This window comes from Felis catus, chromosome B4, assembly GCF_018350175.1.
Source record: "Felis catus isolate Fca126 chromosome B4, F.catus_Fca126_mat1.0, whole genome shotgun sequence".
NCBI classification, from domain to species: Eukaryota; Metazoa; Chordata; class Mammalia; order Carnivora; family Felidae; genus Felis; species Felis catus.
The window spans coordinates 119870203-119892193 of NC_058374.1; the positions used below are offsets into that span (position 1 = coordinate 119870203).

Consider the following 21991-nt stretch of genomic DNA (forward strand, 5'->3'; position numbering starts at 1 on the left):
ATTAAGAAGTAAGATAAAGAAGTACCTCCAAGGACCAGAAGTACAACAAACTGGGAGTGCTTCAAGGGCAGGGCTGGTGTCCTGTTCCATGTCTACAATTTAACAGGGGCTCTCTTAACAGTCACTGAATGAGTGATAGGAAGAATGATGAAATAAATGTGGTCTTAGTGAATTAAGCAGGGACTTTTAGAATAAAAAGGTTTGGTTTTGAAATCCAGGTGGTACTGGGCAATTTTTTTTAACCTTGTTGAGTTTCATTTATGAATATAATAATAATAATAATATTAAAATAATTCTCTTCATTTATAACTATGGAGATACTAATACTTACTGAAAAGGATACGGTGAGAATTACAGGGGATAATTTATATGAAACCAAACAGAACTTTAAAATTCCATCCAATCAATGTTTATCAGAAGCCACTATATGCCAGGTACTCTACTAGGCTTTAGGAATACAGAGATAAATAAGACCTGGTCTCTGCCTCTAAAGGAACTCATGTTTTAGGGTGGGAGGTAGACATCTGAACATATAACATAATTACAGCGCAATATAATACAGATTAGCATAGGGCTAAGAGCAGGGTGCTGGGGTGCACAGGGACAGAGTGATTATGACAGCCAGATGACTGGGTGGTATAAGGAAATACTTCCTGGAGGAAGTGATGTTCAAGCTGAATCATGAACAATGCTGCACAATTAGGTGAAGAAGGAAGATAAAGGAATTCCAAAGAGTGTGAACTACAGGCTCCCTTTGCAGCTGTGTTTTTCTAGTTCCTATGCCTGTGCATTTCCCTTGCTGAAAATATACTCCCATCTGATTGGTTAGAGCAAAAACACCCTCTCTAGCTCTTATGAGACTCCTGAAGGCTGGCTTTTGCTCTGAATATCCTCAGCTATTGACTGGGTTCTCTTTAAACCAAACAGGCCTTCAGGAACCTTGCTGTAGTCACTTGCCAGATTCCCTTACTCCCTTTTTCCTTCTCTCTTTCTTTTATTCATCCTTGTTTGCTTTTTTCTTCCTCCTTTCAGCAAACATTTACTGTGCCTACATGTGTAAGCCATGGGTTGTCTCTGGAGATACAGAGGATCAAAATATATTTCTAATTCTCAAGGAGTTAAAAATAATTGAGTACATTAATCAAGCAGCAAACTATGGCTCTTTGACCAAATCTGCATTTTTGTAAATAAAGCTTTATTGAACATAGCCACATCCATCATTTATATATTGTCTATGGCTCTTTTCATACTAAAACAGCAGAGGTGAATAGTTGCAACAGAGACCATATGATTATCAAAGCCTAAATTTATTTACTATCTGGCCTTTGACAAAACAAGTTTGCTGACCCCTGTTCTATTATTTGTGTGTGTAGGTAGGTGGACATGTAAATAGCTAATATGGCACAGTAAAAAAAGTTGTAAGAAAGGGAACTACAGAAGAAGCATTCTTGACCCATGCTTGGAGGGTCAGAGAAGAAGTGACAGCTAAAAGAAGTGACAACCAGGCTGAGAACTAAAGGGTAAAAAGGAGTTAAGAGGGGAAGGAAGGTCATTCTTGGCAGAGAGCAGCAGGTGCAAAGGCCAGGCAGTGAAAAATAAATACATGGTTCCCTAGAACTGTAGAGAGAAAATGGTAACAGAAGAGGCTGAAAATTAAATTGGGGCCATAAAGGATCCTGAATATGAAAGCCATATTAAGGATTTTGGAAACATAATCTCCCGTAAGTAACTGAGAATCACTGAATTATTTTAAGCAGAGTAGTGCTAAAGCAAACGTGTGCTTTAGAAAGAGCACTCTGGCTGCAGTAATACTTAACATTTGTTGGGCATTTGTTCTATGCCAAGTCTGTGCTAAATGCTTTGCATGCATACACGTATATGGAAATGTTTATTGAGTAGCTGGACAGTATTGGAAGCCAGGTAGAAAGAGGCAGAGTAGGGACAGCTATGGATCCATGAGAACTAATGATCTCTCTAATGGATGGACAGGTAGAGCACCGTGCACATTTGGAGGTGGGAGGAGGATTAGGAACAGGAATGATTGGAAAGGGCAGTGTAATGTCACAGAACCCTAGCAAATATCAATAAGGGAGTAAATGTCAATAAAGAGTGGGTGCTGAAAATAAGACATTGTAACGAGGGCAAGAGAAATGAAGTGAGAAGAAAGGGGGCTGGGATTTGGCAAGAAGCAGGTCACAGCTGACTTCAAAGAGAACAATTTTAGCAGAAGATCTGGGAAGCAGGCAGGATTATAGGGGTTAAGGAGGTGATGGGAGTGAGAAAATAGAGGTCATCGCCTGTGAACACATGTTTGAGAGAACTGTCTTTTTAAAGAAGCGAAAAATATAATTGTGGCTGGATTTCTTAAAATTAGTCTGTAATTCAGCAGTTTGAATAAGTTTTCTGATTCATGAAGTAAATTCTTCATCCCAAATATCTGGTCATTTGAAGCAATACTGGAGATGAAATTATGCAAACATGCTACATGACTAAATTAAAGGCCAATTCATGTGAGCAGGAGTTAGTAATGGGAGTCGTAGTACTGCATTATTAGAAAATGGGGCAGCTTATTTTAATGCTTAAAAAGGTAACTGCAATAACATCTAGGTGGAAGAAAAGGCCTCCTCACTATCACCAGATTAGAATTTCAGCTAATGTTTTTTTCTGAAAGCCATTCTTCTAAGATGGTCATCCCTGAACATGCCTTCATTTCTGACTTTCCACTGCACAAGCAATCAGTGTCCTTCCATGGCTAATGAGATCTACAGAAACAATTAACAGCTCTGCCAGCACCAATATTGTACCCTGAAACTTTAAATGGTTCAAAATATTAAATAACAAGTCCAAAGAACATTTCTCCTAGATCCCTCATTAGGTTGATTTTACAGATGAGTAAACCGAATCATAGAGAAGCAAGGCAGTGGAAATGAGAAGTCTTACTTGAGTTCTCTCTCACACCACTGCGAGGCTGTTGCCTATTACATTTGTAATTAAGCTGTTGTCCAGATAAAGAATGACTCCCTCCTGGCTTTGACTTTTGGATGCCAACAGACTTTAAATGCCTGTAGTTGAAAAAAGAATAATTTTTTTTTATTTTGCAGAAGTGGATGTGTAACTACTGGACTGAGTTTGTAAAATTATAGCTGCACATTCACCATAAAGCCACCCACTTCAGAGCCTAGACTGTTGCAGAAACAGGATGAAGTGGAGAGTGTGGCAGGTATTTTTCTCTTGGACCTTGAAATATCAGTAACTTTATAAAATTTTCTTAAGAAATATTTGAAACAAGAAATCATCCTGGCCTTTAGGGACAATTTATTTTTCTGCTTCACAAGTTTAACTTCTTTCTTGGATCATAATGCTGCTAAGACACATGAAAGGTCATTTTGTCAGGTCAACTGCAAATGGTGCTCTTACTACAGAAAAGTTATGTAAAAGAGGAAAAGAGAAGTAAGCGCATTAGCATATAAAATGCACCACAAAATGGAGAAGGAAATTTCAACTACATACTTATAAGATGACTCTTTCTTAAATCTTTTGTCCAAATGGATGACTTCCAAGAGCTCTGTGGCTTTACTTCAGTTTCTAATAGGCACTACTCATGCTGACCTTCAGGAAGTCCTTTATGAATGCTACTCACCCAAGTGTACAAAAATGCCAGACCACATAGGGCTTCTGGAATTATTTTTATTTTTTACTCTGTAAGGGCTGCATTTTGGACATTTTAATAATGGTCAAAGCATCCTAAGCCAACCTAGATGGCAACTGCTAGAAACATAGGAAGTGTTAAAAAAATGAGTTGGCATAATTTCATTTTTTCCCTTTTTTTGATTAGAGTTTACAAATATAACTACTAGCTAGTTATCCTGGTGAGGATATGAGTCAGTCCTCCTCCAATAATATAAACTTCTTGATTCAGTTTTTGGACCATAAATCTACCATAACACTGTCAGTGTTTTGTTGTTATCAGTATCTTTATCTTTCTTTACCCCCTGCTATGAGAAATTTTATTTCTTCCATTGCCTACTGTAATTTATTGCTGGAAAAGCAATTGTTAGTAAGTAATGTGCAGAAGGATGGTGATTATATAAAAGAATGAGGGCAAGATCCCTGTGATAGAGTGTATGTGTGTGTGTGAGCACATGACAGAATGAGTGTCTAACGTGCATGCAAATGATATGTAGGTCTGAGAGCAATATTGTAACCTAATACAGGTCAAGAAGCATGTATTGTTCATGGTTACATTCCCAGGAATTAACACTGTTCCTAGCACATACAAGATGTTTAAGAGTTTGTTGCATGAATGAATGAATGAATGGGGCTAAAACTTCATGTTCCATTGGTAAAACAAGGCTTCCAGTTTAAACAAGAGGCTGGTGATCCATCTACAACAGTCTGCTGTGTATCTAGTTGTCATGGGATGATGTTTATATACACAGCATTATGGTAGGACTTGTGATAAAGGCAAGGCAATTGAACACACAGAACATGGACTTGAAGAGTTTCTAGTCTAGTGGGAGAGACAAAATATATACAAGTGAAAACTTATAATTCTAGAGAGTGAATAATGGCATGCCAAATGTAATTTTTCATACTGAATACAACCACTACATGAGTTCAGAGAAATGAGAGGCTCCAAAGGACTAGCGTCATTAAGGAAAGCTACATAAACAAGGCAGGGATTGAGTTGGACCTTTGAGGATAAAAGAAAGAGGGAAAGGAGAGGAAATAGCTGTAGAGGATGGGGGGAGGAGAGTACAAATGAGCAGTCATCAAGATAAGAATAGATAGTTTGAGTCTTAAAATTTAGCAAGCAGTCATCAGACTTGGAAAAAGGAGAGGATGATAGAAACTTGCACAATAAGGAAGTAAATAAGCATATACATTTTGTACATTAAACACTTCATATCAAAACTCCTTGGTTTAAAAAAAAAAAGTAACATTGAAACACATATATTTTAGGGCCCCGGCAGCATTCCCAGAGGCTAGTGAACAGCATATGTCTTACAAGGGGGGAGCTGATGATGTATGACTTCAGAGGGGATGAGCAGGTAAGTGGGGCTTGGAGAAGTCTTCAGATGAAAAATTCTGTGTTAAAGGGGCTTTTGAGTGCAACATAGATCTGACTCTCCCAAAGTCTTAGGTCACCTGATATAGTTTTGTAGTTATTTAATTGGATCAATTTCAATTTATTTTATATATTTAAGGATACAAGAAAGTCAAAACTATGTGCACAAATGTCAGCAAAGCAGGACCAGGTACATAAAGAAAAAGTTTGGTATTTTGATTTTAGGCACTGAAAAAAAATTCATGCATCAATAAAATCATGGATAAGCATTAAGGGCCCAAAGGAGAGGCAATAATTGATAGAGATACAAAAATAAATGGGAGTCTTGCTTTTTCTAACTATGTCTAGGAATTGATATAAGAAATCTTTATTACAGTTAATCATAGCCATGTGGATAAATCACCCATATATTGTATTTACGTGTGAGAGTATGTAGAACAGAGTTGGTAAAAAATATTTAAGCTTTCAATAAATACTTTGGAAGTCACTTATATAGAAAACATTCAATAATGGAATATTGATTAAATAAAAAGAATAACTCTTGAGAATGTTTCCTAAATAAAGTATAACTATGCGCGGATGTACAATGAAGTTTCAAGCAACATTAATTATACCCTTTTGATGTCTCTACTGTCTTGTTCTAAAAAGCTAATAAGACCTGCACTACATCACAGTTAATGGGAGTGTGGTGCTTGTTGCTTAGGCAACAGGATGAATAAATGCAGGTCAGAATGTGCTTCAAGAAAAATAAAAGCTAGAATATGATACTGAGTGGAGACTAAACAGGTCTAACAAATTTTTCACCCCATTAATGAAATCTGTTTCTTAAAGTGGGCTGATTATATTGGTATACTTAACTAAATTCATAATTAAATAAGTTTGATTATGGAAATCAATCAATAAATTTTGTAAATGTAGAAACTGATTTTTTATGACACTAGTAGTAAATAGTGTATAGCAGCAGATAAAGCAACAATTGATGACACCATTTTATGATTTGCTCAATTTTCATAATTAACTCCTCTAAATGATCAAAGTTTTTATTTTTTTAGTTAATTGTCTCATGAAGAAAGTATTTGACTTATTTGCATTAACTGTTTTCTAATTTTCTGGAAAATTATATATAAAACTTAGAATTGAAAAAATAAGACAATAATCTATGGAGAAGCTCAAACCTTGGTTTTGTCACATATACCCAGGATTTTTGCCTCCCAGATACACTTTGGAATGCTTATACATAATTCATTCCTGAACGTTGTTTTAAGACCTCCAAATGCTTATTTGAAACTTGTTTAATTAACCTTTCAGTTTTAGGCTTTCAAAAAGGGGTTATATTTGCTCAAATGTGTTTAATATTCAGAGGAAAATTATGCTGAATTAAAATATTTGGAAGTAGCCAGAATCCAAAGACCTAACTTCTCATGGGATCAGAATAAATTTGGACAAGAGTATGAAGAATGGGAATGAGAAAGTCTTATCACAGGTAGAGTCAGAGAGAAAGAATAAAGACATCAAAATGTACAGTAAATATAAATAACCATGAAAAGATCTCCATCCTGTTTGATAGTTCCCCAAATGCTTAGTATTCTCTGTTTAGTGTCCTAAGCCTGTCCTAAATCTTCTCAGTGTCCTAAGACTGTCATAGCAACTGAAGACATTTCACTTTTTTTCCTGTTTCAATACCCACAATATCTTGTCTGTCTAATCAGTGACAGTTCTCTTTAACATGAGAAAAATAACAGTAGCTGCATATCCTATTATAAAAAACAGGTTCATAAAGAGTTCTATGTATACAATTACTTCGAGCTCATACATCTTCTTACATTTATGTAGCTTTTTAAAAAAGCTCACCGAGGATACACTTTTTTTGGAAAAGAGGCAGAAGTTTAACAATTTGACCAATTTTTAAATCTATAATAGTCAAGTTAAGCTCGGAGAAAAGTCATCTCAAATGGAAATTAAAAAAAAAACATAACTAGCTGTCATATTCTGTTACCAGTTCTCCTATGAATAAGCTTCAGATGTCAGCCCCAGCATTTTATTTAGAAATAGCTATTAATTATTTCTTCAAGCCATTTGTGTGCTATATGCTTATATTATGTAGCTGTCTCTAAATTTAGGGATCAGTAATATATGTGATGGGAACTTAAAAGCAAGGAAAGGTAATAAGGACTGTGACGTAGCTTAACAAGGGAAACTGATGAGCACTGGGGGAGATATATGAATGATTAGAAAGCTGTATTATGGGTCCGCACATCTCCCCACCCTCCTTCCTCGCCTATGTTCATCACAGTGAGAAGTTTGCACACACCGGGTTTAGACTGCATGCAGACTAGTATTTAGAAGTATATGAATGTATTTGGTCCATCAGCCTCTCTTTCTAAATAGACAGGTAATTGATGGAAGTGTTTGTTTTTTACCTAAAGTAATAAAAAACACTTCAGTGCTCTTCAATCAGCATATGTAAGTAAGTGAATGTTCTCCATAATTGACCATCTGAAGCAGTTTGCTAACAAATTAAAGGTCATCCACACAATTTAAACTGCTTATCGAACAATTATCAGAAAAAAAAAATAATCTTCACACCGTAAACATAACAGATTGTCAAATTAATCATTAAATGCTGATGCTCACATGAAAAAAAAAATATGTTTTAGGAATCTAGAATTGACCGAAGAGTACTATAATCTAACTGGGTATTCTGAGATTACAAATTTATAAAAAGCACACAAAGAATGACAGGGAGAATATAAATGTTAATCTTCTTTCACTGCCTATAAATAGTACTCTCACCGGTTCATTCATATAATACATATGTATATGGATGCCCGTAGATCTCATTTTTCAGCAAGTGTCTATATGTACACAGTAAGTTCAGTCCTAAGGGCATCCAATTTTCTGATGCAGTTACATATATAAATTGACCGGTTTGGTGCAAATCAGGCTGCCTCTGAGCCGTGTAAGACACATAAGAAGCAAAGACAGACAAAAGGCAGCTCCATGGACACAGAGAGCGTCTTACCATAAACTGTACATTGTCAAATCCATTAGCCATCAGGTGGTTCTCGTACTGAGGTAGCCCAATGCTTTCCAACCATTGTCCCACTGTTTGGACGGGGCATCTGGGTCCTGTAAGAGGATGAAGAGGGAAGCGTTTAAGCAGGGAGTAGCCGTCCACTGGGTAATAGCGGTAGTCCTGGGCTGAGAGGTGGCATTGCCACATCATGCTCCTGGGAAAGTTGCTATCAAAGGAGCCCGCCAGCTTGACAGATTAATGTTCTCAGCGAGAGAGCAAAGTCAGAAGTAAAACATAGTTTGCCAGGCAGGCTGTGGAGTATGACTTGATCCTAGCTCCACATTTCTTACATATTAATCTTTACTACCGACCAGTACGTCATACAGCCCCCAAAACCAGGCAGCAGAAGAAGGCATATCAAGCTGTCAGCTTAGGCTGGTCTGCGTTCTATGTGATTGTTGGAGTACTCCACAATGAGCAATGCACGGCCAGCAGCCAGAATTCTTTTTATCAAGTACTCCTACACTCATCAGTATGCAGCTCCATGCTCCCTGCTCCCCCTCGCTCGCTCCCCTTCATTACCCAGCCCAGGCTACACCTCGCATTTTCAATAATAGCCATCAGATAAGGCAGATTTTTTTTTGTCTGCAAGCTGTAAGCCTGCTGCTGCTGCTTCCTCCTACACACCCATCCAAGCGTCAATCCTGAATGATGAGAGCAGTCAAAACAAATGCAGAAAATAGCAAGATTCAAAAGCAAACCAAAGTGCTTAAATCTCAATTGAATCTTCATACTGGTTATACGTTACAGGGCTATTTGTTGTGGAATTTTACGTTTCAAAAGACACCAGGAAATGTAAAGCTTTAACTATAGCTTATAGCGGAGCTCACTACAGGTTTCTTTTTTCCTCTCCTTTTCTTCTCTTTCCTTTCTTCTTTTCTAAATGCAACACAGATAAATGCTTCTGATGTAAAGCTTTACAGGGTTTTGAGAATAATTATTCTCTTTCTTTAACATGCTGTATCAAAATGAACCTCTGTGAGATATTTTTTTTTTCCTTTCTGAATTACTGCAAAATACAGAAACTGCATCGCAATCTTGAAGTCAAGATAATTCATTTCTCATTTGCAGGGCTTATTCCAAACAAAAATATTATTAGGCACAAGAAATCCCTTTCCCCTCTGATATTTATAACCCAGTCTACCAGGGTTAGCATTCTAAATTAGCTATAAAGGTAACATTACTGGGTAGAGATTTTTAATAAAGAAGAAGAGCCCTAACCAAAAATAATTCAAGAATAACAGATGCGAATGTGTGAGTTTTACTGAATGGCAGACAGATTGAGTAATTTATTTAATAATTACAAGAAACCAGAGATTAATAATAGAACCCACAGGACCAGATCATAGGAAAGAATATATGTTCTTACTTAAGACTGGGAGAGAACTTGTGGAAGGGTTAGTCTAACCTCTCTCTTAAGGCAGAAATCCCTTGTCACAGAGTGCCCGGAAGATTACCATCCAATTTATGCTTGAATACTGCCTGGAACAGAGCTCTTACTACTTATCAGGAAGCCTCCACTTATTAGATTTTTTACTTCCTACCTGGCTCCTACTCACTGGCTCCAGCTCTGCCTTTTGGGTTACACAGACTGGGAACAGTGCCTTTTCTACATAAAATGTTTTAAAAATCAAACATAATTCTCATCTCCCCAGAAACAGTGTCTGGCACATAATAAGTGCTCAATAAATATTTATTAAATAAATTAAACATTATTTTTCTTCTTTCCCTAAACCTTATTTTTCTCTTTTTAAGAACATTGTCAGCTTCCCTGGCACATAGACATCAAACTTCAAAACATCTTGCACTCCCTCTTTCACTGCTGACAGGCATTCTCGAGTTCTAGTTACCCCTCACCACTGTCTCTTGCATCCATTCCCTGGATTCTATTTCCTGTTTCATGTTTATGGAACTGCCATCTACTTTGATTCTGTTATCTTAGTTTAGGCCCATGTGGCCTAATGTAACAATAGCATCAAGGGGTGCCTTCGTGGCTTAGTGGTTAAGGGACTGACTCTTGACTTCAGCTCAGGTCATGATCTCACAGTTCATGAGTTTGAGCCCCATGTTGGGCTCTGTATTGACAGAATGGAGCCTGCTTGGAATTCTCTCCATCTCCCTCTCCTTCTCCCTTTCCCCTGCTGTCTCTTTATCTCAAAATAAGTAAATAAACTTAAAATATAAAATAAAACAAAAGCCTCTATGTTGGTCTTCTATCTCTGATATTTTAAAATCTATTTTATACATGGGTGTCAGACTAATCTCTCTAAGACAGTTTTAGTTATTATGCTTTGTTTCAACCCCCCCACCCCCGTGGTTTTCAGTGGGCTTCAAAATAAACTCACAGCTCCTGTGATAACATTTGGGGATCTCCACAATCTACTACAAATCATCTGCATTTATTTACTTTTCTCTAGTACTCCAGTCAGGTAGGATCACTGGCTGGTCTCTAAAGGCAGCCTGTAACATACTTGGGTTGGTTTTGTTATGTCCCTACATTTTTTCCCCTTCGTTGGCTTTGGATCAGATAACATTTCCTTTCTGAAATCTTTTATAATCCCTCCTAACAGGAATAACTCTCTTATTTATCTGTTTTAAGTGGCATTATTAGATCCTCTATTAGAACAAATATTTTCTGTGTAATATTGTAGTTATTTTGTACAAGACTTATTTCTCCATGTAGAGCTATGTCTTGCTAATACTGCTTGAAGTAAGGACTCAGTATGCACCTGCTAAACCAAATAATATAATTTTTATGTCATAATCCAAACTACATAAAATTCTAGTTTCAGATTTAAAATTTCATTTAAAAATTCTATCCCAAGTCTCTGAATTCTTTTTTTTTTAAATTTTTTAATGTTTGTTTATTTTTGAGAGAGACAGAGAGAGAGAGAGAGAGAGAGAGAGAAAGCAGGGGAGGGGCAGAAAGAGATGGAGACACAGAATCCGAAGCAGGCTCCAGGTTCTGAACTGTCAGCACACAGCCCTAGATGGGGCTCAAACTCACAAACTGTGAGATTGTGACCCAAGCCAAAGTCAACTGACTGAGCTCAAGCTCAAGCCAAAGCTCAACTGACTGAGACACTCAGGTGCTCCCTGAATTCTTTACTTAAAAAATAATAGGATTTTATTTAATTTTTTTTTCATTTTATTTATTTTACAGAGAAAGAGAGAGAGAATTTTAAGCAGGCTCCACACTTACTGCAGGGCCCAGCATGGGGCTCAATCTCATGACCCTGATTATTATGACCTGAGCTGAAATTAAGAGTTGAATATTTAACCAACTGAGCCACCCAGGTACCCCAAGATGATAGGTTTTTAAGTAGAATTTTTAGGTCTGGATTTTTAACATCCTCATTCTCTTTTTTACTTGATTATAGTTTATTTCTGATTGGTCCTAGATCTTTTAAGGTCAAAAAGTTTGTAGCAGTTTGGGAATCAATTTTAAGGGATTTTGGCTGCTCAACATTACCTGTATGAGAAGTTGAAAACAAGACACTATTTGTCTTTCGCCATCTCTAAAACTGGTATGAGGTGGAATTAAAGGCAAATAAGAATTACAGCCTTTCCCAGGGTCACATGGTGACCATGGTCACATGGTTTCTCCTGATCATTTTGAATTATGAGCAAGTAGACAAACTACACAAAGATCGTGTGAATATAATAATGTTTTGGCTTAGTAAGGCAAATATTTATTGGCCAGCTCCTCAAATCCTATCTCATTTCTTAATCCCAGGGACCAAGAACCTAGAAGAGTGCCACACACACACAACCTAGGCATTAAATCAGTTCTGTTAAATAAACAAATCAATGACATTGGAAATGGCTTTCATAGGCTTTTCATTTCTTGAGAGAGAGAGAGAGAGAGAGAGAGAGAGAGAGAGAGAGATGCGAGAGTTACTTCAAGGTCCAGACTTCTGTACCAAAGCATAACTTGCTTGCATACAGGCCAATATCCTTGATGAATATAGATGCACTAACCCTCAACAAAACATCAGCTAAGTGAATTCAACAATATATTAAAAGGATCATTCAAAGGATCATTCACCACAATCAAGTGGAATTTATTCTGAGGACACCAGGATGGTTCAATATCCATAAACCAATCAACACGATATACCCCATTAATGAAATTAAGAATAAAAATCATATGATCATCTCAATAGATGCAGAAAAACCATTTGACAAAATACAATGTCTGTTCTTGATAAAAACTCTCAACAAAATGGGGTTAGAGGGAACACACTTCATCATAATAAAGGCCATATATGACAAACCCACAGCTAATGTCATACTCAATTGTGAAAAACTGAGAGCGTTTCCCCTAAGATCAGGAACAAGACCAGGATGTCCACTCTCGCCACTTTTATTTAACCCAGTACTGAAAGTCATAGCCACATCAATCAGAAAGAAAAGAAACAAAGGCATGCAAATTGGTAAGGAAGAAGTAAAACTGTCATTATTTGCAGATGACATTGATATTATACATAGAAAAACCTTAACGATTCCACCAAAAAACTATTAGTAGTAATAAATGAATTCAGTAAAGTTGCATGATAAAAAATTAATACCCAGAAATTGGTAGCATTTCTATACACTAATAACAAAGTAGCAGAAAGAGAAATTAAGAAAGCAATTCCATTTACAATTGCACCAAAAAGAATAAAATATCTAGGAATAAAGTTAACCAAGGAAGTAAAAGATCTATACTTTGAAAACTATAAAACATAGATGAAAGAAATTGAAGATGACACAAACAAATGTAAAGATATTCCATGTTCATGGGTTGGAAGAATTAATATTGTTAAAAGGTCCACACTATCCAAAGCAATCTATAGATTTAATGTAATCCCTATCAAAAGACTAATAACATTTTTCACAGAACTAGAACAAATAATACAAAAAATGTATGGAGCCACAAAACACCTGAATAGCCAAAGCAGTCTTGAGAAAGAAGAACAAAGCTGGAAGTATCACAATCCTAGATTTCAAGATATGTTACAAAGCCATAATAATCAAAACAGTACTGGCACAATAATAGCCACAGATCATGGAACAGAATAGAAAGCTCAGAAATAAAGTCACAATTATATTGTCAATTAATCCACAACAAAGAAGGCAAGAATATACAATGGGGAAAAGACAGTCTCTTCAACAAATGGGTTCTGGGAAAACTAGACACTAGGTGCAAAAGAATGAAACTGCATTACTTATACCATACACAAAAATAAACTCAAAATGGATTAAAGACCTAAGTGTGAGACATGAAACCATAAAACTCCTAGAATAAAACATAGTAATCTCTTTGGCATTCACCTTAGTAATATTTTTCTAGATATGTCTCGTTAGGGAAGTGAAACTAAAACAAAGTATTGCGACTACACCAAAATAAAAAGATTTTGCACAGTAAAGGAAACCATACACAAAACAAAAAGACAACCTAGGCAGTGAGAGAAGGTATTTGCAAGTGATATATCCAATAAGGGGTTAATATACAAAATATATAAAGAACTTAAAACAATTCGACACTAAAAAAAAAAAATCTGTTTAAAAATATGCAGAGAATCTGAATAGATATTTTCCCAAAGAAGACATACAGATGGTCACAGGCACATAAAAAGATGCTTCACATCACTAACCAACAGGAAAATGTAAATCAAAACTACAATGAGATATCACTTCACACCTGTCAGAATGGCTAGTATCAAAAGACAAGAAATAACAAGTGTTGGCACGGAGGGGTGCCTGGGTGGCTCAGTCGGTTGTGCATCCGACTTGGGCTCAGGTCATGATCTCGCGGTTTGTGAGTTCAAGCCCTCATCAGGCTCTGTGCTGATAGCTGGGAGCCTGGAGCCTGCTTCATATTCTGTGTCTCCCTCTCTCTCTGCCCCTCCCCCGCTTGTACTCTGTCTCTCTCTGTCTCTCAAAAATGAATAAATGTAAAAAAAAAAATAAAAAAAACACAAGTGTTGGCAAGGATGTGGAGGAAAAGAACACTCATACACTGTTGGTGGGAATGTAAGTTGGTATAGCCACTGTGAAAAACAGTATAGAGATTCCTCAAAAAATTAAAAATAGAATTACCATATGATCCAGTAATTCCTCTACTGGATATGTACCCAAAGAAAACAAAAACACTAATTCAAAAAGATATGTGCACCACTATGTTTACTGCAGCATTATTTACAATAGCCAAGATATGGAAGCAACCCCAGTGTTAACAGACAGATGAATGGATAAAGAAAATGTCTCATATATATATGTGCAATGGAATATTACTCAGCCACAAAGAGGAATGAGATCTTGCTATTTGTGACAACATGGATTGATCTAGAGGGTATTATGCTAAGTGAAATAAGCCTGAGAAAGTCAAATACTATAGGATTTCACTTATATGTGGAATTTAAAAATCAAAACAAATAAACAAAAAAAGCAGAAACAGACCCATAAATACAGAGAACAAACTGATGTTGTCAGAGGGGAGGGGCTGGCGGGATGGGCAAAATGTGTGAAGGAGCATGGGAGATACAGGCTTTTGTTACAGCATAGGGAATATAGTCAATGGTACTGGAATAGTATTGTATGGTAACAGATGGTAGCTACATTTGTGAGCGTAGCATAACTTATAGAGTTGTCAAATAGCTGAAATACATGTACACCTGAAATAAATGTAACTCTGTGTGTCACTATGCTTCAATTTAAAAACAAATAAAGCTTGGAGAGAATACTGGTTACTGATCACATTACAAATCTTTGTATAGACTGTATTTTATTCTTTATTCAGTCATTCAGTTTCTACTCAGTAATTCTCATATGTTGGTGAAAAGCTATAATGCAGGAGGGAAGAGAGTTGGGAGAGAGTTGGGTAGGGTGAGGAGGTGAGGGAGAGAGGAAGAAAAAAGAGATCTTGAGTCGTGTTGTCTGTGGTTTGGTTATTTTCTCATGAGCCAAACTTATGAAAGAACCTTGGTTCAAGTCTAAAGATCACTTTTGTGTAGTAGTTAAGTGTATTTCTTACCTCAAGTATTACTTGAAATACTTTCTTGGAGTCTTAAAATTCTTCAAGCATAACAACACATTACCTTTATTCAATAGAACTTCTCTAAGTCCCCAAAGTGAGATAAATGGAGGGAAAAATAAATTAATAGTTATTCAGAGATACTATGTCCTACGTAGTGTGATATGGATTATTAGCCCCGTTTCAGATAAGGAAACTGAAACTCAGAGAATGTGATAAAAGCAGGAATTTCCTTTGCACAGTCTTTTTATTTTATTTTATTTTATTTTATTTTATTTTATTTTATTTTATTTTATTTTATTTTATTTTATTTTCAATATATGACATTTATTGTCAAATTGGTTTCCATACAACACCCAGTGCTCATCCTAAAAGGTGGCACAGTCTTTTAAAAAAAATAATCTGGAGGTACTACTTTCAGATTCGCAATGTGAAGAGCTCCGTGGACCTGTTCCCCAGCAAAATGGACATAACTGGTGAAATTGTATAATAAGCAATATCTGTGAATTGTTCTAAGAACATACAGAGGACGAAAAAATACTTATTCAAGAAAATTTACTGGGCTACCTGAGCGGCTCAGTTCGTTAAGCGCCTGACTTTGGCTCAGGTCACGATCTCACTGTTTGGGCTTATGAGTTCCAGCCCCTCATCGAGACCCTCATTGAGCCCCTCATCAGGCTCTGCACTGGTGTACGGAGCCTGCTTGGGATTCTTGCTCTCTCTTCTCTCTCTGCCCCTCTCCAACTTGTGCTTTCTCTCTCTTTCAAAATAAATAAACTTAAAAAAAAAAAAACCTTGTACATACGTACAAATACACACACATTTGCAGATATTGTTTCATAAAATTATAATCATATTACCCTTGCTTTTCTGAACCTTACTTTTTTCATTCAACAAAGCCTTATGGAAATTCTAACAAGTAAATGATAAGCTCTAATTTATTCTTGTAAATATCTACATAATAGTCCATAAGGTGGATACCCCATTCTTTTTTCAGTTCTTTGATATCTCTAGACCCACCCCTCCATTGTCTTTTTTAAAACTTTATTTTGAGATAATCATAGATTCACTAGTAGTTATGAAAAGTAATAAGAAAGAGAGATTCTGGAAGCACCTGGGCGGCTCAGTCAGTTAAATGTCCGACCTTTGCTCAGGTCATGATCTCACGGTTCACAGGTTCAAATCCCGCATTGGGACATGGAGACTGCTTGGGATTATCTCTCTGACCCTTCCCCACTCATGTGCGTGCTGTCTGTCTGTCTGTCTGCCTCTCTCTCTCTAAATAAACTTAAAAAACAAAGAAAGATTCTGTATAGGCTTCATTCGATTTTCCCCAATCTTAATATCTTTTACAACTATAGTACAATATCACAAACAGGCAATTGGCATTGATAAAATGCATTGATATTATTTGCATTATTATATTGCATTATTATATTATTTGCATTATTATATTATTATTTTTCACCAGTTTTACATGCACTCATTTGTGTGTGTGTGTGTGTATGTGTTTAGTTCCACACAATTTTATCACACATAAATTGTGTGACCATCATCACAGTCAAGATAAAGACAGTGCCATCATAAGAATCCTTCCTGCTATCCTTTTATGACCATAGCTGTCTCCCTCTCTCTCCCACTCCTTAACCTCTGGCAGCTACCAATCTGTTCTCCATCTTTATCAATTTGTCATCTCAAGAATGTTATATACATAGAATCATATAGTATGGAAACTTTGGGACTGGCTTTTTTTTTTCTTTTTTTTATGTTTTATTTATTTTTGAGAGAGAGAGAGAGAGAGAGAGAGAGAACAAATGGAGGAGGGGCAGAGAGAGAGGGAGACACAATCTGAAGCAGGCTCCAGGCTCTGAGCTGTCAACCCAGAGCCCAATGTGGGGCTTGAACTCCTGAACTGCGAGATCATGACCTGAGCTGAAGCCAGAGGTTTAAAGGACTGAGCCACCCAGGCATCCCAGGACTGGCTTTTTTCATTCAGCATAATTTTCTTGAAATCCATACAAATTATTCTTGTATCAATAGCTCATTCCTTTTTGTTTCAGAGTACTATTCCATGATATGAATATACCACAGTTTGCTTAATGACTCACCCATTGATGGGCTTTGGGTTGTTTCTACTTCTTAGTTGTTACAAATAAAGCTCTTATAAACATTGTGTACAAGTTTTTGTATGAACATAAGTTTTCATTGCTCTGGGATAAATATTCAAGAGTGCAATTACTTGCTCATATGGTAAGCACATGTTTAGTTTTATAATAAATTGTCATATTATTTTCCAGAGTGGTTGTATTATTTTATATTCCCACCAGCAATGCACAAAAGATTGAGTTTCTTCACATCTCACCAGAATTAGTGTTATCACTATTTTTTTAAAATTTTAGCTATTCTGATAGATGCATAGTAATACTACATTGTGGTTTTAATTTCCATTTTCCTCATGGCTAATAAGGTTAAACATATTTTTATGTGCTTATTGCCATCTATATATCTTTTTTGGTAAAATGTCTGTGCATGTCTTTTGTCTATTTTTTTAAAAATTTACATCCAAATTAGTTAGCATATAGTGCAACAATGATTTTAGGATTAGATTCCTTAATGCCCCTTACCCATTTAGCCCATCCCCCGTCCCACAATCCCTCCAGAAACCCTCTGTTTGTTCTCCATATTTAAAAGTCTCTCGTTTCATCCCCCTCCCTATTTTTATATTATTTTTGTTTCCCTTCCCTTATGTTCATCTGTTTTGTCTCTTAAAGTCCTCATATGAGTGAAGTCATATGATATTTGTCTTTCTCTGACTAATTTCGCTTGTCTATTTTTGAATTGGATTGGTTGGTTTTATACTGTTGAGTTTTGAAAGTTCTTTATATATTCTAGTTAGAGGCATTTCTTATATTTTTGATTTGCAAATATTTTCTACTAGTCTGTAGTCTATATTTTTATTTTCCTCACAGAATTTCCTGTAGAGTTAAAGTTTTTAATTTTGAAGAAGTTCAATTTATCAATTTTTACTCTTATGAATCTTGATTTTGGTGTCTATCCATTATTTTTAACTTTTAAAATGTGACTGTTATAAATAGTTTATAACTGTAATTATATTTTAAACTGGAATTTAAAAAACTAGTCTAGTGGTTTGCACTTTAATGGATAAGTACAATTTTGCATAATGACAGTCATGCTTAATTTTAATCATTCCATCGTATTTTCTATTTACATTTATGTACATTATTGTTTCTTCATTTTCTTTTTTGAATCTTTGTTGGTCTGGTGACAGACCTTTGTATTCTATTTTTCTCTTTTTAACTTCTAGATTTTGTGATACTTCTCTATTCATAGATATTATATCTTTCCCTGCTCTATTGACATATATACTTTTCTAGGATTATTTCAAAATAGGATATCAACTCTTTCCCCTTCCATAAATCTAGTTAAAACCTTCCAGAAAGAAAACTCTAAACCTCATCAATGCCTTCAATGGTGAATGCTACCCAATGTATAAGGAAGAAATAATACCAATTCTAAACAAACTCTTCCAGAAAACTGAAAAGAATACTTTCCAATTCATTTTATGAGGTCATAATTACTCTGATACAAAGTCAGACAATGACATCTTGAGAAAAGAAAACTATAGACCAATGTTTTTATGGATATAGAGGCAGAAATTCTTAACAAAATTTGGAAAATAATATTCAATAATACATAAAAGATAATGAAACATGACCAAGTTGAGTTAATCTCAATAATACAAGTCTTTTTTTCAACATTAAAAAAACAAAGAGCGCCTGGTGGCTCAGTCGGTTAAGCGTCCGACTTCGGCTCAGGTCATGATCTCACGGTCCGTGGGTTCGAGCCCTGCGTCGGGCTCTATGCTAACAGCTCAGAGCCTGAAGCCTGTTTCAGATTCTGTGTCTCTCTCTTTCTCTGACCCTCCCCTGTTCATGCTCTCTCTCTCTCTCTGTCTCAAAAATAAATAAATGCTAAAAAAAATTAAAAAAAACAAACAATGTACCTCACCATATTAATTTGTAAAGAAAAACGACATGATCATCTCAGTAGAGGCAGAAAAAGCAGAAAAAAAGATCATTTGACAAAAGTCAACAACTATTCCTCATAAAAACTCAGGAAACTAGAAAGGATTTTTTCAAACCCGATAAAAGGCACCTACAGCTAGCATCGTACTTAATTGTGAAAGACTGATGCTTTCCTCTAAGATTAGGAAACAAGGCAAGGATGTCCACTATCACCACTTCCATCTAATATTGTACTGGAGGTTCTAGCCAGCACAATAAGACTGGAAAAAGAAATAAAATCCATCTAGATTAGAAAGGAAGAAGTTTCTGTTGATATATATGATATAATATGATATAATTATCTGATATAATTATATATGATATAATTATCTGTGTATAAAATCTTATGAGATCCACACAAATGCTACCAGAATAAGTGCGTTTTTCAAGGTTGCAGAATATAATATACAAAAATCAACTGTATTTGTATATACTATCAATAAGCACATAGAACTTGAAATTTTAAAAATCATAATTTATCATAGCATCAAAAACTTGAAATTCTAAGGCATAAATCTGTCAAAAGATGTTCTGGACCTGTACACTTAAAATTACAAAGCATTGCTGGAAGAAATCATATAAGACCTAAATAAATGGAAAGATATACTGTATTCATGGATTAGAGGACTCAACATTGTTAGCATGTCTGTTCTTCCCAAATTTATCTATAGATTTAATGTAATCCCAGTCAAAATCCCAGGAGGCTTTGTATGTGTGTATGTGTAAATTGTCAAGTTTGTTCTAAAATTCACATAGAAACACAAGGAACCCAAAATAACCAAAATAACTTTGAAGAAGAACAAAGTAGGAGAAGGTATACTACTTGACTTTACTTATCATAAAGTCATGGTCATGCTCATCAGGACAGTGGGGGTGTTAGTGTTAAGACAGATAAATAGGCCAATGGAACTGAAGAGATGGTTTAGAAACAGACTGACAGAGAATCAATTGATTTTTGATAAAAGTGAAGGGTAATTCTGTGGAGAAAGGAGAGACTTTTTAATGAATTATGTTGGAATAATTGGGAATTCTATATACACAAAAAAATGGATTTCAATCTATATCTCACAGCGTATATAAAAATTAGCTCAAAATGTATCATAGGCCTAAATGTAAAATCTAAAACCATTAAACTTCTACAAGAAACAATATGGAAAAAAAATTAAGAAAAATTTTGAACTTGGGTTAGGCACTAAAATCACAATTCTAAAAAAGAAAATGATCATTAAAATTAATCAAAATTTTAAAACTCTGTTCTTTGAAAGGCAACATTAAGAGAATGAAAAGACAAAACTATGGACTAAAGAAAAAATATTTGCAAATTATATCTGATAACAGACTATATCACAAATGTATAAAGAACTCTAAAAATTCACTAATAAAAAGTTGTTTTTTTATTTTTTTGAATTTTTTTTTACATTTATTTATTTTTGAGACAGAGAGAGACAGAGCATGAACAGGGGAGGGGCAGAGAGAGGGGGGACACAGAATGGGAAGCAGGCTCCAGGCTCTGAGCCATCAGCCCAGAGCCTGACGCGGGGCTCGAACTCACGGACCGCGAGATCGTGACCTGAGCTGAAGTCGGACACTTAACCAACTGAGCCACCCAGGCGCCCAAAAAGTTGTTTTTTTAAATGGGCAAAAGATTTTAACAGACTCTGTCTGTTCAAAGAAGATATACAGATGTCACATAAGTACATGGAAAGATGCTCAACATCATTAGACATTAGGAAAATGCAAGCGAAAACACTTATTAATATGTCTAAAATTAAAAAGGCTGACCACACCAAATGTTGACAATGATGTGAATCAGTGGGACTCTCAGGCACTTTTGGTGGGAATGTAAAATGGTACAACCTCTTTGGGAAATAGTTTGATAATTTCTTGAAAAGTCAAACATACATCTACTATATGGCCCAGTCATTCTACTATTGAGTAGTTACCCAAGAGAAATGAAAGCATATGCCATACAGAGACTTGTACAGGAATGTTCCTAGCAGCTTTATTTGCAATAGCCAACAACTCAAAACAGTCTAAATGTTCATCAACAAACAAGTGAATAAAGGAATTGTTGCATATTCATATAATAGAATATTACTCAGCAATAGAATGGAACAGTTCATTAATGTAACACATGGATGAAAGTCTAAATAATTTTACAGAGTAAAAGAAACCAGACTTCCCCCAAAAGACTACATTCTGTATGATTCCATTTATATACATTTCTAGAGAATGCAAAATTATCTCTAGTGATAGAGAACCGATCAGTGGCTACCTGGCAATGGGAGAAAGAAGAATGGGAAGGATTAACAAGTGACAGAAAATTTTTGGAGATGATAGGTGTTTATTTTCTTGATTGTGGTAATAGTTTCAAGGTACGTCTACTTGCCATACATCAAACTATACACTTTAAGTTTGTGCAGTTTATTATAGATCAGATATACCTGAATAAATTTAGTTGAAAAAATTGAAAAAATAAGGAAGGGAAAGGAAATAAAGAATGATGATGAGGAAAGTTACTTATTTTAGGTAGAATTGTCAGAGAATGCCCCTCTGAAAAGGTGAAATGTGGACACAGACTGGAATGTAGTGAGGGAATGAGACAGTTTGATACCTAGTAAAAGAGAATTTGAGGCAGTAAATTTAAATTTTTTTAATGTTTATTTATTTTTGAGAGAGAGAGAGAGAGAGAAAGAGCAAGTGGGGGAAGGACAGAGAGAGAAGGAGACACAGAATCTGAAGCA

At 35.7% G+C, this 21991-nt stretch overlaps 1 protein-coding gene across 18 annotated transcripts in view; it reads right to left on the reverse strand.

Annotated features, from left to right (window-relative positions):
• Positions 1 to 21991, reverse strand: part of ANKS1B (ankyrin repeat and sterile alpha motif domain containing 1B) — a 1072204-nt gene that overhangs the window by 372216 nt on the left and 677997 nt on the right. For all 18 annotated transcript variants that reach the window (XM_011284166.4, XM_019835377.3, XM_045062214.1 and 15 more), the window contains one exon: positions 8091 to 8197. In XM_011284166.4, the coding sequence (XP_011282468.2) occupies positions 8091 to 8197 (107 nt within the window). The remainder of the gene's footprint in view (positions 1 to 8090; positions 8198 to 21991) is intronic.